At 43.6% G+C, this 17,226-nt stretch overlaps 1 protein-coding gene across 1 annotated transcript in view; it reads left to right on the top strand.

Annotated features, from left to right (window-relative positions):
- Nucleotides 1-17,226, top strand: part of C3H3orf52 (chromosome 3 C3orf52 homolog) — an 87,907-nt gene that overhangs the window by 48,521 nt on the left and 22,160 nt on the right. Inside the window, exon 2 of the mRNA XM_069756588.1 lies at nt 6,476-6,599. Coding sequence (XP_069612689.1) covers nt 6,476-6,599 — 124 coding nt within the window. The remainder of the gene's footprint in view (nt 1-6,475; nt 6,600-17,226) is intronic.

The following is a 17,226-nucleotide window of genomic DNA, read 5'->3' as shown; positions in this document are numbered from 1 at the left end:
ACTTACTGTGATCAGGCAAATGTGGTACCATACTTCCCAACTTTTGAAGGGAAAGAGGTATAAAGCTTACTGTATAATGGCCACACATGATGCTCCCTACTGTATAATGGCCACACATGATGCTCCATACTGTATAATGGCCACACATGATGCTCCATACTGTATAATGCCCCCCTCCCATCTTGTATGTATGGCTCATCTCCCTCCCATCCTATATGCATGGCTCATATCCCCCCCTCCTGTATGCATGGTTCATCTCCCTCCCATCCCATATGCATGGCTCATATTCCCTCCCCTCCTGTATGCATGGCTCATCTCCCTCCCATCCCATATATATGGCTCATATTCCCTTCCTCCTGTATGCATGGCTCATCTCCCTCCCATCCCATATATATGGCTCATATTCCCTTCCTCCTGTATGCATGGCTCATCTCCCTCCCATCCCATATATATGGCTCATATCCCCCCCTCCTGTATGCATGGCTCATCTCCCTCCCATCCCATATATATGGCTCATATTCCCTTCCTCCTGTATGCATGGCTCATCTCCCTCCCGTCCCATATGCATGGCTCATATTCCCCCCTCCTGTATGCATGGCTCAGCTCCCTCCCATCCCATATGCATGGCTCATATCCCCTCCTCCTGTATGCATGGCTCATCTCCCTCCCATCCCATATGCATGGCTCATATCCCCTCCTCCTGTATGCATGGCTCATCTCCCTCCCATCCCATATGCATGGCTCATATCCCCTCCTCCTGTATGCATGGCTCATCTCCCTCCCATACCATATGCATGGCTCATATTCCCCCCTCCTGTATGCATGGCTCATCTCCCTCTCATCCCATATGCATGGCTCATATTCCCCCCCTCCTGTATGCATGGCTCATCTCCCTCCCATCCCATATGCATGGCTCATTTTCCCCCCTTTCTGTATGCATGGCTCATCTCTCAACCCCCACGCTGCCGCTCCTGCTCCCATCTTGCATGGCTCAGCTCCCTGTCCTCCTTCATCCCCCCCATCCCTCATACTCACCTTTCCCACACCATGCGGCAGCGCCGAACATCCCTCTAGCTCTGTCCTGACTCCCGGCGCAGCACCTTCTTCCTGCGTGAGCGGTCATGTGGTACCGCTTATTAAGGTCATGAATATGCCCATATTCATGACCTTAATGAGCGGTACCACGTGACCACTCACTCAGGACGAGCTGCAGGCGCTGAGACCAGGCATCGCTGGAGCAGGGTGAGTATGACGTCTTCAAGGAGGGTGGGAGGCAGGCAGGGAAGCAGGCAGGGAGGCGGGTGGGTGGCCCGGGGGGGGGGGGTTCTGGGGGGCGGTCAGTCGGGAGGTGACCCAGTAAATAAATAAAAAAAAAAAAAACTTGCTCAGGTGCCGCCCCCCGCATCGTCCCGCCCTAGGCACGTGCCCTCAAGTGCCTAGTGGCAAATACGGCCCTGCCAATATGTGCTGGTATCTGAAAGTATGCAGTACGCCTCTTTTAGATAATGCTTGTATCTTGGATGGATATGCCCCCTCCCTTATATGCCGCTCTTATGATAATATCCATATTATTTTTCAGGGTGGAAATTGCATTACATTCCAACTCAGTGAGGTTGCCACCAGATTTTCTTATTTTTTTATGTTGTTTTTCTTCTAACTTAGGGACTAAAGTTAGAAGAAGTCCTCTAGGACCAAATCAGTAAAGGTTTTGATGTGATGACCCTGACTTTGAACTGGGTAGAATCTGGATTTCCCTTTCAAATCCACATGTATCATAGGATCTGGCTCTTTGCCAGTGGAATCCTCATTGTTTTTATTTGTATTTTATTTTTTTTTTTATTATTGTTTTTGGCCCTGAGGAAGTAGCAGATTGCCTCGATACGCGTCGGCACAATAAAGCTTTTAAGAAAATTTCCATCGTTGTGTGGTCAGCGCAGACACAAGAAACCTGGTCTTCTTCTTCCTTCTTTGTGACAGTGCAGAAAGCCGGAAGATGCCGACACTGAAGAGTCCATAGAAGAGCAGCGGCCAGCGAGGAAAGGTGAGTATTTCAGTGTTTGCTTTTTTGTTTTTAGCGATATATAGGGCCCATCATATACTGGAGCATCATGTGGGGCCCATTTTATATGGAGTATCATGTGGGGCTCATTATATGTGGAGCATCATATGGGGCCCATTATATATGGAGCATCATGTGGAGCATCATGTGGGGCCCATTATATATAGAGCATCAAGTGGGGCCCATTATATATGGAGCATCATATGGGGCCCATTATGTATGGAGCATCATATGGGGCCCATTCTGTTTGAAGCAATATATACTGCCCATCATATTCTGAACGAAGCATTATATGGGACCTATTCTGTATGGAGCATTATATGGGACCCTTACAGTATGGAGCAATGTATGGGGCTCATTATACTGTTTGGAGCATTATATGGGGCTCATTATAGTGTTTTGAGCATTATATGGGGCTCATTATTCTGTATGGAGCAATATATAGGGCTCATTAATCTGTATGGAGCAATACATGGGGTTCATTATACTGTATGGAGCACTATGTGGTACCCATAATACTGTATGGAGCATTATATGGGGATTATTATTCTGTATGGAGCAGTATATGGGGCCCATTCTGTTTAGAGTTTGGAGCAATATACGGGGTCCACCATATACAGGAGCATTAGGCTATGTGCACACGTTGCAGATTATTTGCGTTTTTTTAGCGTTTTTGCGCTATAAAAACGCTATAAAACCGCAAATAATCTGCATACATTAAGCATCCCATCATTTATAATGGAATCCGCTATTTCTGTGCACATGATGTGCGTTTTTCCGCATGAAAAACGCATTGCGGAAAAATAATGAACCTGTTCATTAATTTTGCGGATTTCCCACTGTCTAATGCATTGGGAAATGTCCGGGGGAAAATGCGCAAAAAAACGCGTAAAAACCGCGTCAAAAACACGCAAAAAACGCGCAAAAAAATGCATGCGGATTTCATGCGGAAATCTGGCAGAAATGTCCGGATTTCCACAGGAATTTTCTGCATGAATTCCTGAACGTGTGCACATAGCCTTATATGGGGCCCATTATATACTGTATGGAGCATTATATGGGACCTATTCTGTATGGAGCATTATATGGGGCCAATTCTGTATGGAGCAAGGTATGGGGCTCATTATACTGCATGGAGCAATATATGGGGATCATTATTCTGTATGGAGCATTATATGGGGCTCATTATTCTGTGTGGAGCAATATATGGGGCTCATTATTCTGTATGGAGCAATACATGGGGTTTTTTATACTGTATGGAGCACTGTGGTACCCATAATACTGTATGGAGCATTATATGGGGGCTCATAATACTGTGTGGAGCAATATATGGGGCTCAGTAATCTGTATGGAACATTTAATGGGGCTCATTATTCTGTATGAAGCAATATGTGGGGCTTACTATACTGTATGGAGCATTATATGGTGCTCATTATTCTGTATGGAGCACTATGTGGCACCCATAATATTGTATGGAGCATTATATGGGGCTCATTATACTGTATGGAGCAGTATGTGGTACCCATAATACTGTATGGAGAAATATATGGGGCTCATTAGACTGTATGGAACACTATGTGCTACCCATAATACTGTATGGATCAATATATGGGGCTCCCTATTCTGTATGGAGCATTTTATGGGGCTCATTACTCTGTATGAAGCAATATATAGGGCTCAATATTCTGCATGGAGCATTTTATGATGTTCATTATTCTGTATGGGGCTCATTATACTGTATGGAGCATTGTATGGGGCTCATTATTCTGTAAGCAGGAATATATTGGGCTCATTATGTTGAATGGAGCATTTTATGGGGCTCATTATACTGTATGGAGGACTATGTGGTGCCCATAATACTCTATGGAGGACTATACTGTCCGGTTTCTGACCTATAGTAGAATTTACAATAGATATCACTCATGTAATGTAAGAAGTGAAATCTTACCAAATGACTCTTCAGTGCGATCAACGGATTTCTTTAACAAGCAAGCCATGAAACATTATGCAGACAGAAGGCGACGGGCACAGCCATGTGCCATCAAAAGAGGTGATATGGTTGTTGTGCGTCAAAAATCAATCAACAAAACCTCAGCTGTATATAGTCCTGCAAAATATAATGTTATTGAGAGAAAAGGCAATATGGTCACGGCTGAGAGAGACGGACACTCTATCACTCGAAATTCCTCACATTTTAAAATCATACCGCAGAACAATGGTAATGAACTCCCACCAGTGGAAGATTTGATACCCGACGGTGGAGAGGACCAACAAGAGGTGACTGATCCGTCAGCACTGGACACCCCAAATGAACCCAGACATTACCCTACACGGGAAAGAAGGGCTCCATCGAGACTTATTGAAGAGATATAGTTTAAAAAAAAGGGGAATAAGACAATACAGACATATGGTTTTTCTTGGACATTTTCGTGTTGTTACATTGTCAATATTTGTTTTAGGTTGTTAATATATATGTTTTAAAAAAAAGAAAAAAAAAAGGGGGATGATGTAATGTATAAGAATTAGATCTGTCTCTTTAAGAAAGCGAGGGCGGGAGTTGAGTGTAGTTTCTGTTTCAGTTCTAGCCTGAGGAGGAAATCTAAGGCTACGTTCACACTAGCGTTGTGCGCCGCTGCGTCGCCGACGCAACGCACAACGCACGCAAAACGCAGCAAAACGCATGCAAAAACGCTGCGTTTTGCGACGCATGCGTCGTTTTTTGCCGAAAATCGGACGCAAGAAAAATGCAACTTGTTGCGTTTTCTTGGTCCGACGCTTGCGGCAAAAAGACGCATGCGTCGCACAACGCAACAAACAAAAACACATGCGTCCCCCATGTTAAATATAGGGGCGCATGATGCGTGCGTCGCCGCTGCGTCGCCCGACGCTAACCCGACGCACACTAGCATAACGCTAGTGTGAACGTAGCTTTATGCTGCTGTTATGCTGTGTGCTGGAGGAAAAGAGACGAATAAAATACAGTTAAAGCTTACTCTCTCTTAAATTCCTTACACCGTGTGGACATTACAGTCCCTCTCTAGGCTATTAATATCTGCCCTCAGTCACTGACTTTCCCACTCTGGCAGAGAAAATTGTGCGGGAGCCCATTCCAATTTTGTCTGGGATTTAACCCTTTAATTTAATAGATAGAGACCCCAAATTTGACACAAAGACACTTCTTATATTACTAAAGAGGAATGCGTAATAAAAGAAGGGATATGAGATATCCTGTCTGGTTTGTGAAGGAGATAGGAAAAGCCGGCAATTGAATTACTTGCTTTTCTGCTATCTAAGGCCAGTCTCACACGTTCAGATAATTCCGGTACCGGAAAAATCGGTACCGGAATTTTCTGTGTCCATGTGCCGGTGCGTTTCTGTGGTACATCAGTGTGGCTCACGTGCCGGAGACAGCGCTAAAGTTTAGAGCTGTCCCCGGCATCGTGCTGAAGCCTCATTCATACCTTCTCTGCAGACGCTTTTGCTGTAGAGAAGATATGAATAATAGTGTGTAAAATCCAGATCCAGGTCATCAGCCCCCTCCCACCCCCTGTGCAAAGCCCGCTGTGATTAATATACTCACCTGGCTTCCGGATCCCTCGCAGCGTCCTGTCCTGGCCAGACCATGTACTGTATGAGCGGTCACGTGGATGACCTGGATCTGGATTTTACACACTATTATTCATGTCTTCTCTACAGCAAACGCTGCTGTAGAGAAGATATGAATGGAGGCTTCAGGACCATGTGGGGGGGACAGCGCTTACTGTAGCGCTGTCTCCTGCACGGCACACGGACTGCACATGGACAACGTCCGTGTGCGGTACGTGTTTTACACGGACCCATTGACTTTAATGGGTCCGTGTAATCCGTGCGCTCCCACGAACACTGACATGTCTCCGTGTTTGGCACACGGAGACACGGTCCGCAAAAAATCAATGACATCTGAAAAGATGCATTCATTTTAATGTGTCTACGTGTGTCAGTGGCTCCGGTACGTGAGGAAACTGTCACCTCACTTACCGGAGCCACTGACGTGTGAAACCGGCCTAAAGCTGAATTAAATATATATGTATATATATATAGAGATATATATATGTGTCTCACTGACATATATATATATAGACTGTATATATGTTTTTAAGAATATTTGAGCCGATGGATCCATGATATGTCCATTTTGCAAGCCTGCGAGAAAAAAATCGCCTCACGGAAGCCATACGGATGCCATACGGATGACACACGGATAAATTTGCGCATCCTCGCATTGAATATGGAACAGTGTTTTGGAACAATTACTGCATATTACAGCTGTAAAAAACGGACCGTATTTACTTACGCCTAGTGTGACACCGGCCTAAATAGTAAAGCTATTTAGGTTGATTCTCTCTATTACAATTAATACTATTTTTTTTCTTTTAGAACAATGTGGAAAATGTGCAGAGGGAGCAGGAAAAAAAATGGTTTAAGAACCCAAAGTTCTGGATAGTAATTGTATTTTTATTGCTCGCACTTGTAACAATTAGCAGTCTGATACTATATTCAAGTAAGTAAAGCTAAAACACACCTACATGTAGTCCCTAAAAATGTCTGTATTACAAATCATTTTGTAGTTTGTTTTGAGCTTTGCAGCCTTTTCCAATTTTGTGCATGTTTGGAACCTCATTTGTGATGTTTCTGTTTAGTTTTGAGGTAGGAGAAATTCACCGCACACTCTTATTTCAGGTTATGCAAAAAAAGTTATCAGTGCAAAATGGCAAAATGTGCTGTGAGATATGCGACAATGATACATGAGACGTTTCGACATCTCCAGGGTCTTTATCACAATGTCGCTCAGGTATTTGCGGTCCAGGAGGTGCTACCGCACCTTAGTATGCTAAGTCTGGTATGCCTATCATTACCATACTCCTGTGATTGCCGTCTCGTGGCTGGCATTCATAGGAGATCGTGATTTTTGCTATACTTAGCAGTGGTGAAGCCCTGCTGTGTATAGCACAGGCAATCGGACAATTGCACCTTCAAGTCTCTTAAGGAGACTATTCAATACAAAAAAAAAAGTCAACTCGTTCCCCTTTTTCCCACTGAAAACAAAACAATAAAAAACTACACGTGTTTGGTATCGCTGATTTCAGAAATGTCCGATCTATCAAAATATAAAGTAAATAAATCATATTGGTAAATGGCGTAACAAGAAAAAAATCAAAACTCTAGAATTACTTTTTTGGGACGCCATAATATTGCAATAAAATGTAATGAGGTGGTCAAAACAACGTATCTTCCCCAAAATGGGATCACTGACAATGTGAGAAAGATCGTAAAAAATAATCCCTTACTCAGCTCCAGATCCCAAAAAATGAAAACACTACAGGTCTCAGAAAATTAACTCCTTCACCCTGAAGCCTGTTTTCTCTTTCATGACCAGGCCAATGTTTACAATTCTCGCCACTGTCACTTTGTGAGGTTAAAATTCTGGAACACTTCAATAAATCCCACTGATTCTAAGAATGTTTTCTTGTGACACATTGTACTTCATGATAGTGGTAAAATTTATTTAATATGACTTGTATTTATTTGTGAAAAAACGGAAATTTGGTGAAAATTTCGCAATTTTCAATTTTTGTTGTCCATAAATTAGAGTCATATCACACAAAATATTTAATAAATAACATTTCCTACATGTCTTCTTTACATCAGCAGAATTTCTGAAACAGTTTTTTTGTTAGAAAATTATAAGGGTTAAAGGTTGACCAGCGGTTTCTTATTTTTACAACAAAATTAGCAAAACCATTTTTTTTAGGGACCACCTCACATTTAAGTGACTTTGAGGGGCCTATATGCCAGAAAATACCCAAAAGTGATACCATTCTAAAAACTGCATCCCTAAAGGTGCTCACAATCACATTCAAGAAGTTTATTAACCCTTCAGGTGCTTCACAGGAATTTATGGAATGTGGAAGGAAAAAATAAACATTTACTTTTCTTTCATAAAATGTTTTAGACTTAATTTTTGTTACTTTCACAAGGGTAACAGGAGAAAATAAACCCCAAAAATTGTTTTGCAATTTCCCCTGAGCTCACAAATACCCCATATGTGGTCAAAAACTACTTTTGAGGCACAGTTCAAAGCTCAGAAGGAGCAGTATTAGGCCGGCTTCACACTCAGCGTATGAAAATACGGTCCGTATATTACGGCCGTAATACGCTGAAATGTCCCGAAAATAGTGGTCCGTAGCTCCTCCGTAGGCAGGGTGTGTCAGCGTTTTTTGCGCATGGCATCCTCCGTATGTAATCCGTATGGCATCCGTACTGCGTGGTTTTCTCGCAGGCTTGCAAAACCAACATACCGCTATAGAGATGATCCATGTGTCCCAAAAAGAAAAAAAAATATATATATACTGTCTATATATATATATATATATATATATATATATATATATATATATGTCAGTAGACACATATATGTATATATATTACTATTTATTCCAGCGCTATACAGCTTGAAAGCCGGTAATTCAATTACCGGCTTTTTCTTTCTCCTTCCTAAAACCCGACATGATTTGAGACATGGTTTACATACAGTAAACCATGTCTTCTCTCCATTTTTTTTGCAGATTCCACACTACTAATGTCAGTAGAGTGTATCTGCAAAATTTGGCCGTTCTAGCTCTTAAAATAAAGGGTTAAATGGCGGAAAAAATTGGCGTGGGCTCCCGCGCAATTTTCTCCGCCAGAGTAGTAAAGCCAGTGACTGAGGGCAGATATTAATAGCCTGGAAAGGGTCCATGGTTATTGGCCCCCCCCTGGCTAAAAACATCTGCCCCCAGCCACCCCAGAAAAGGCACATCTGGAAGATGCGCCTATTCTGGCACTTGGCCACTCTCTTCCCATTCCCGTGTAGCGGTGGGATATGGGGTAATGAAGGGTTAATGCCACCTTGCTATTGTAAGGTGACATTAAGCCAGATTAATAATGGAGAGGCGTCAATTATGACACCTATCCATTATTAATCCAATTGTAGTAAAGGGTTAAATAAAACACAAACACATTATTTAAAATTATTTTAATGAAATAAAAACAATGGTTGTTGGAGTATTTTATTCTACGCCCAATCCAGTCACTGAAGACCCTCGTTCTGTGAAAGAAAAAACATAATAAACCAACAATATACTTACCCTCCGCAGATCTGTAACGTCCAACGATGTAAATCCTTCTGAAGGGGTTAAAACATTTTGCAGCAAGGAGTTCCGCTAATGCAGGCTGCTCCTCGCTGCAAAACCCCGGGGAATGAGGCTAAAAATAGATCAATGAGCTATATTTAGCTTCATTTGCGGTGAGGCGCCCTCTGCTGGATGTTCATAGATCGTGGGAACTTACCTAGAAAGCCTGGGAGCTTTCTAGGTAAGTTCCCACGATCTATGAACATCCAGCAGAGGGCGCCTCACCGCAAATGAAGCTAAATATAGCTCATTGATCTATATTTAGACTCATTCCCCGGGGTTTTGCAGCGAGGAGTAGCATTGCATTAGCAAAGCTCCTTGCTGCAAAATATTTTAACCCCTTCAGAAGGATTTACATCGTTGGACGTTACAGATCTGCGGAGGGTAAGTATATTGTTGGTTTATTATGTTTTTTCTTTCACAGAACGAGGGTCTTCAGTGACTGGATTGGGCGTAGAATAAAATACTCCAACAACCATTGTTTTTATTTCATTAAAATAATTTTAAATAATGTGTTTGTGTTTTATTTAACCCTTTACTACAATTGGATTAATAATGGATAGGTGTCATAATTGACGCCTCTCCATTATTAATCTGGCTTAATGTCACCTTACAATAGCAAGGTGGCATTAACCCTTCATTACCCCATATCCCACCGCTACACGGGAATGGGAAGAGAGTGGCCAAGTGCCAGAATAGGCGCATCTTCCAGATGTGCCTTTTCTGGGGTGGCTGGGGGCAGATGTTTTTAGCCAGGGGGGGGCCAATAACCATGGACCCTCTCCAGGCTATTAATATATGCCCTCAGTCACTGGCTTTACTACTCTGGCGGAGAAAATTGCGCGGGAGCCCACGCCAATTTTTTCCGCCATTTAACCCTTTATTTTAAGAGCTAGAACGGCCAAATTTTGCAGATACACTCTACTGACATTAGTAGTGTGGAATCTGCAAAAAAAATGGAGAGAAGACATGGTTTACTGTATGTAAACCATGTCTCAAATCATGTCGGGTTTTAGGAAGGAGAAAGAAAAAGCCGGTAATTGAATTACCGGCTTTCAAGCTGTATAGCGCTGGAATAAATAGTAATATATATACATATATGTGTCTCACTGACATATATATATATATATATATATATATATATATATATATACCTATTCTATGTGTCCACATTTATTCTACCTATTCTACTGTAAGCTGTCAGTGTGATTTTACTGTACACCGCACTGAATTGCCGGCTTTTCTCTCTAACAGCGCTGCGTATTTCTCGCAAGTCACACTGCTTGTCCGTGTGTAATCCGTATTTTTCACGCTTCCATAGACTTTCATTGGCGTATTTCTTGCGCAGTACGGTGACAAACGCAGCATGCTGCGATTTTCTACGGCCGTAGAAAGCCGTATAATACTGATCAGTAAAATACGGCAGATAGGAGCAGAGGCATAGAGAATAATTGTGCCGTATTTTTTGCGAGTTTTACGGACGTAGTTTCTGCGCTCTTACGTCCGTAAAACTCGCAAGTGTGAAGCCGGCCTTAGAGTGCAGATTTTGCTGTGCTTGTTTGAGGGTGCCATGTCACATTGGCAGAACCCCTGAGGTGCCAGAACAGCAGAACCTCCCATTAGTGGCCCAATTTTACAAACTAAACCTCTCAATGAATTAATCTAGGGGTGCAGTGATTATATTGAGACGACCATAGATGTGTCACTGAATTTTATACCATTGGGCGGGGAAGAAAAAATCATTTACATTTTTACTACCACAATTGTTAGCCCCACATTTTACATTTTCATACTGGGAAAATGGTAAAAATATCACAATAATTTGTCTCACAATTTCTGCTGAATGCAGAAATACCCCATATGTGGCTTTACAGAACTGCGTAGCCATATGGAGAGATTTAGGAGGGACGGAATACTATTTGCCTCCTGGAGGACAGATTTTCCTAGAATAGTTTGCGGACCCAATATACAGAACCCCTAAGTGCTAGAAAAGCAGAATTCCCCAAGTGACCCCATTTTGGAATTTATACCCCTCAGGGAATTTATCTACAGGTATAGTGATGATTTTGACTCCATGGGTGTTTTCCAGAAACATGTAGCAGTGGATGTTGCTGAGTGGAAATTGTAAACTGCCATTGTAGTGACCAGCACGCTGCAGTGACCAATACATTTTGCCCAGCTCGTGCTTCTGGAGGCATGCAGCCGTAAATTAGGCGGGCTTTCATCGCTACAGAAATTCCAAACATGGGCACTAAATGTTTAGGCCCATTAGGGCTCAAAAGTGAGGGGACATTTGGATTTTGGAGTGAAAAATGTGCTGATGGCACTGCAGCAAGGATGGTATGGCTTCCCACAGGTGAAGTTGGGTCCCCAGGGCTCCCGATGTAATAGGCAAAGATGGTGTGGTGCCAGGTTGCAATCTCTTTACCTGTTTACTGGTGGTGAAAAGCCACAGTCCAGGGTACCGGTAACAGGTGTCGGTAACAGGTGATGGTGAGGTCCAGGCAGCCTGGAAACGATTAGGGATCCCCTTAGCCAGGTGGGATTAGGAGCCTTCCTTGCTGCGCTGTAAGGTGCATCCCTTGCTGCCTATGGCTTCTCATGAGGTCTTTTCTCTTTCTCTCTTTGTGTCCTAGGATAGTACTCGCATGGCAGGCAGCGCAAGCCTTTTTACAGGTGTCTGTATTTACTGTGACTCCGGGCTCTGGGTGCTTCAGCGTGGAGGGAGCACAGTCGCAGCTCCCCTCCAGTTCCTCACTTCTCCTGTGCTCCTTCCTCCTACACAGCCTCTACAGACTGAACTCTGTCCTCCCCCAAGCCAGAACATATATGTAGGGGAGTTCCCCTGAAATGGGGTCTAGAGCTCCCCCTTCTGGCCTGGAGTCAGAATGTGTCAGATCCTCCTCGTTTCCAGGCATGGCATCACCCTTCCCGAGAGGAAGGCAACATTACTCTGGTACCCAGACTCCTGGGGTGCCACATTCCCCCAGTGCACCTGGACTGGGAAAAGAAACAAAAATAACAGGTTAGATTATGCAAACATTTTTGGAAATGCATTTCAACAGGTAAAACGGGTACAAAACTTTCTCTTCCCTTTATGGGAGGTTCTTTCTTTGAACGTTACATGACAGTATTTACAAAAGTACAAACATTTTAGTATCAAGGTTGTCCTTGTGCACCAACTACAATGATGCGGGGGACCCGTTCCAAACCCCCAACGTAGGTGTTGGGTGGGCTGCAAAGCGTAAATATCTAGACCATTCTTCGGCCACACCAAACGGTTTTTCTTCTGGTCTTTTGAGGCAAACAGGGTTCTACTCATGCTGCCAGGGCGTGGTAAAACCAATAGATGCACCTTAGGAGGTGCCAACTATTTACAAGGAAAGATTTTAGGCAATTCACCATCTATTACCTTGCTGTCCATTTTAAACCTTCAATAAGCGTAAACAAACATTTTTGTTTATGCTTATTGAAGGTTTAAAATAGACAAACATTTTTAAACCGGGTAACAACAATTATTGACATCTTGTGTCTTAGTCTCTCTAACTGGTTGATATCTGACCTCTGATACTATGGGTAGATCTACGCAGTACAGGGATTGATAGTGACCTAACAGGATTGACTATTCTTGCTACCACTGGTGTAGTGCACTCTCTTATAGCTACGCTACTGGTGACTCTACGTAGCACAGATATACCTGATTTTCTAAGAGTACTTCTGCTCACTGTGGTCATGACAGATTCACCGATAGCAGGGGGTGGATTCTCTTGCTCCACTGTTGGTGTGACGTCTTCTGCTTGAGCCCGCTGTTGTAGAATCTCTTCTGGTTCAGATTGATTTTGAGTCACTTCTCTTTCTGGTATTTCCAACTGGAGAAAGGTCAAAACGGGCACCACTATGGCTTGATTTACTTGAGTCCATGACTGGGGAAAATCTCCAATAAAGGTATAGATTCTCTTTTCATCCTCTTCTGTGGGATGATGGCTATCTTGGTCTTTCTCTTTGCCTTTCAGTTGGTCAGGGCATACCTTTAAGATGATCTCTTGATACCGCAGTAGAGGTTTCTCGAGGTTTTTCTCCTCCATCTTTGCTTATGAGACACACCTTGGTGTTATCAATGTTTGACTGTAAGATGCTGTATGGTTCTGCCTCCCACTGATCATCAAGTTTGTGCATTCTTCTTTTCTTCTTTAGAACTTGTTCACCTGGTGATAAGGGAATTGCAGGGGTACAATTATAGTGAATATGTTTTTTTCCTGCTTCTGTCTTGATTGGGACAGACTTCTTTCCCTGTATTCTTGTACTTGGCGGTATTTCTGCTGCAGCTCTGTATCCCAATCTACATCTGGTGATGTTGTTTCTGGTGGTAGGACTCCCATATCAAGGTCAACAGGTAATTTGCTAGGTCTTCCTCTCATTAGTTAGGCTGGACTGCAGTTGGTAGAATTCACCAGGATATGATTGTACAGATCTACCAAGTCCGGCAACTTCTCTGGCCACAGGTTTCTCTATTCCAAAGGCAAGGTCTACAGTATGTCAATTACCACCTGGTTCATCTTCTCACACATGGCATTTGTCTGTGGGTGGTATGGCGTTGTTCTGATCTTCTCGCATCCGTACAGGTTACAGAACTCCTGGAACACTTTGCTTCAAAGGCTAGGCCTTGGTCGGTGAGTACCTTTTCAGGGTAACCATTGGAACACCTTGGCTGCCGTCTTTGCTGTTTGGTCCTTAACAGGCACGACTACCTTGAGTAATGGTCCACTATAGGCAAAGCATAGACATAGCCTGAACGGCTTGGAGTTAGCTTCACATGATCCAAAGCTACCAGTTCAAATGGCTGTTTGGTGACTATGGGCTATAGTGGAGCCCTTTGGCTGTCATGCTCCTTTCTGCGCAGGTTGCATGGCCACACTCTAGGCCCCACTTTTCAATGGCTCTTCCAGTAGAACCTCCCATGAAGCAGGACCTCCAACTTCTTCCATCCGAAGTGTCCTGCTCTACCGTGGTACGCTTCCAAGACCAATAGTGCATCATGTCTCAGGACTACCACCTGCCAGATAAATAATTTGCCCTTCTCCTTCCACAACTGTGGTCTCTTGTGGAGCATCTGGACCAGGGTGTGAATCAGATTGGGTTAACAGTTCTTTTACCAGATGGACTGCTGGGTTGCTATCCTGCATCTCTGCCCATCCATGGTGGGGCAATGGGTTCAGCATGGCTTCTCACCTGTCATTGCGCTTGTTCTTCACATAATGGGGATACTGTCACCTCGGGACAGTGGAAGGCTGGTTACTCAATCTCTTCAAGTGCTTCAGGATCTTCTCCCACTTCTGATAAATGGGGCATCCTGGACAGCGCATCGGCATATGCGTTCTTGTGCCCCGCACGGTACTTGGACAACCGGGCTACCATCGCTGCTCCAATGCATCCAGTTTTGCCGTCTTCAGGTGAGTCAGCAGATTGTTGTCCATGAAAATGGTGAACTTTGCTGATGCCAGGTAGTGCTTGAATCGCTTTTTTACCACCTAGACTATGGCAAGGAACTCCAGCTTAAAGGAACTGTAGTTGTCGGGGTTCCTTTCGGTGGGACGAAGCTTCCTGCTGGCATAGGCATACACCCTTTCTCTGCCTTTTTGCACCTGGGGCAATATTGCTCCCAATCCCACGTTGCTGGCATCTGTGTAGAGTACAAATGGTTGGTCATAGTCAGGGTAGGCCAGTACCTCATCTCTCATGAGAGCCAACTTCAACTGAGTGAAGGATCCTTCAAAGCCTGCTGTTCCATTCAAATGGAGGACACTTGTTCTTGGTCTTATTGGATTGGCCTACTAACAGGTCTTTCAAGGGTCCGGCTATCTTAGTGAAATCCTAGATGAATCTTCGGTAGTAGCCTACCAACCCGAGGAATTGCCGTACTTCCAGAATGTTGCTGGGTTTCGGCCAGTCCCTGATCACGGTGACTTTGTCAGGGTCTGGTGCCACAACTTCGGCGCTTACCACATGGCCCAGGTACTGCACTTTGTGCTCCAACAGGTGGCTTTTGGACAGCCTTACTTTCAGGCCAAAGTTAGGCAGAGCTTCAAACACCTCGGCCAGGTGCTTCAAGTGGTCTTCATAAGTCTTGGAGAAGATGATAAAGCGCTGCGGAATATGTTGGCGCTATATAAATAAAGATTATTATTATTAGATTATTATTATTAAGATGATGACATCATCCAGGTACAACAATAATAATAATTTTATTTATATAACGCCAACATATTCCGCAGCGCTTTACAATTATAGAGGGAATTTGTACAGACGATAAACATTACAGCATAACAATAATCACAGTTCAAAACCGGTACCAAGAGGAGTGAGGGCCCTGCTTGCAAGCTTACAAACTATGAGGAAAAAGAGAGACACGAGAGGTGGATGGTAACTGTTATGTCCCATGAATGAGACATTTTACAGACTGTCCTGTACATTTTACCTGCTTTATTGCAGTTTCTCATATTGTTTATTGTTGCTATGTGTTCCTGTGTTTTGCATAGCTGAAATCTTCCCTTTCCATGAAGTTTGTTACTTCTGTCTCCCTCTGCTGGGTGTCATGTTACTTCCTTCTTCTTCTCCCTGTGTCTCAGTCTCTATCTTGGCTTCAATAGAAGCACATGTGCTTTCAGTTTGTATGAAGAAAGTCTTCTTTACCTGCTGCTGTTTGTATGCATTCAACAAGAATTTTTAAAGAAATCAAAGTCTCTTCTGGATTCTTCATAACATGTGTGCCTGCAGCGCTATCTGCGAACGTCCCCAATTATAAGTAGGGTGAAGAGATTCAGCATCTCACAAAGCCATATTTGCAGCCACAGGCCTCGGGGGCAGAATAGTAACAATTGCTTTCATTGTTCGGACCAGCCATAGTGTAAAGATTGGGTGTTCATGTAAAGCTGCATGAACCAGTTTACAGCCTAAGTATGTAACAATACCGACACAGAGGGCTATTAAATGCATAAAGTGTATGAGAACATGATTTTTTTTTTAATGGGCCACCCAGGGTTAATTAGGTTAATGCTTTGAGGTGGTTGGCCAGTCTAAAAAAATGCATTTTTAGGGCACGCTTAAAACTGTGGGGATTGGGGATTAATCGTATTAACCTGGGTAGTGCATTCCAAAGAATTGGAGCAGCACGTGAAAAGTCTTGTAGACGGGAGTTGGAGGTTCTGATTATTGAGGATGCTAACCTCAGGTCATTAGCAGAATGGAGGGCACGGGTAGGGTGGTAGACTGAGACCAGGGAGGAGATGTAGGGTGGTGCTGAGCCATGGAGTGCTTTGTGAATGAGGGTAATCAGTTTGTACTGGATTCTGGAGTGGATGGTTAACCAGTGTAATGACTGGCACAAGGCAGAGGCATCGGTGTAACGAATGGATGAGGAATATGATCCTGGCTGCAGCATTCAGAACAGATTGGAGAGGGGAGAGTTTGGTAAGAGGGAGGCCGATTAGTAGAAAGTTGCAATAGTCCAGACGAGAATGAATAAGTGAAACAGTAAGAGTTTTTGCAGAGTTGAAAGTAAGAAAAGGGCGAATTCTAGAAATGTTTTGGAGATGCAGATAAGAATAGCGAGCCAGTGATCAGATGTGGGGGGTGAATGAAAGCTCGGAATCAAGTATGACCCCAAGGCAGTGGGCATGTTGCTTGGGAGTAGTGGTGGAACCACACACGAAGATGGCAATATCAGGCAAAGGTAAGTTAGTAGAGGGAGAGAACATGAGGAGTTCAGTTTTTGACCGGTTCAGTTTCAGAGAGAGGGAGGACATGATGTTAGAGACAGCGGTAAGACAATCTCTGGTGTTTTCTAAAAAGGGAGGCGTGATATCAGGAGAAGTGTATAATTGGGTGTCATCAGCATAGAGATGGTACTGGAAACCAAATCTACAGATTTTGTCCAATAGGGGCGGTATACAAAGAAGG

This window comes from Ranitomeya imitator, chromosome 3 (assembly GCF_032444005.1).
Source record: "Ranitomeya imitator isolate aRanImi1 chromosome 3, aRanImi1.pri, whole genome shotgun sequence".
Taxonomy (NCBI): domain Eukaryota; kingdom Metazoa; phylum Chordata; class Amphibia; order Anura; family Dendrobatidae; genus Ranitomeya; species Ranitomeya imitator.
This window is presented reverse-complemented; position numbering and strand designations above follow the sequence as displayed.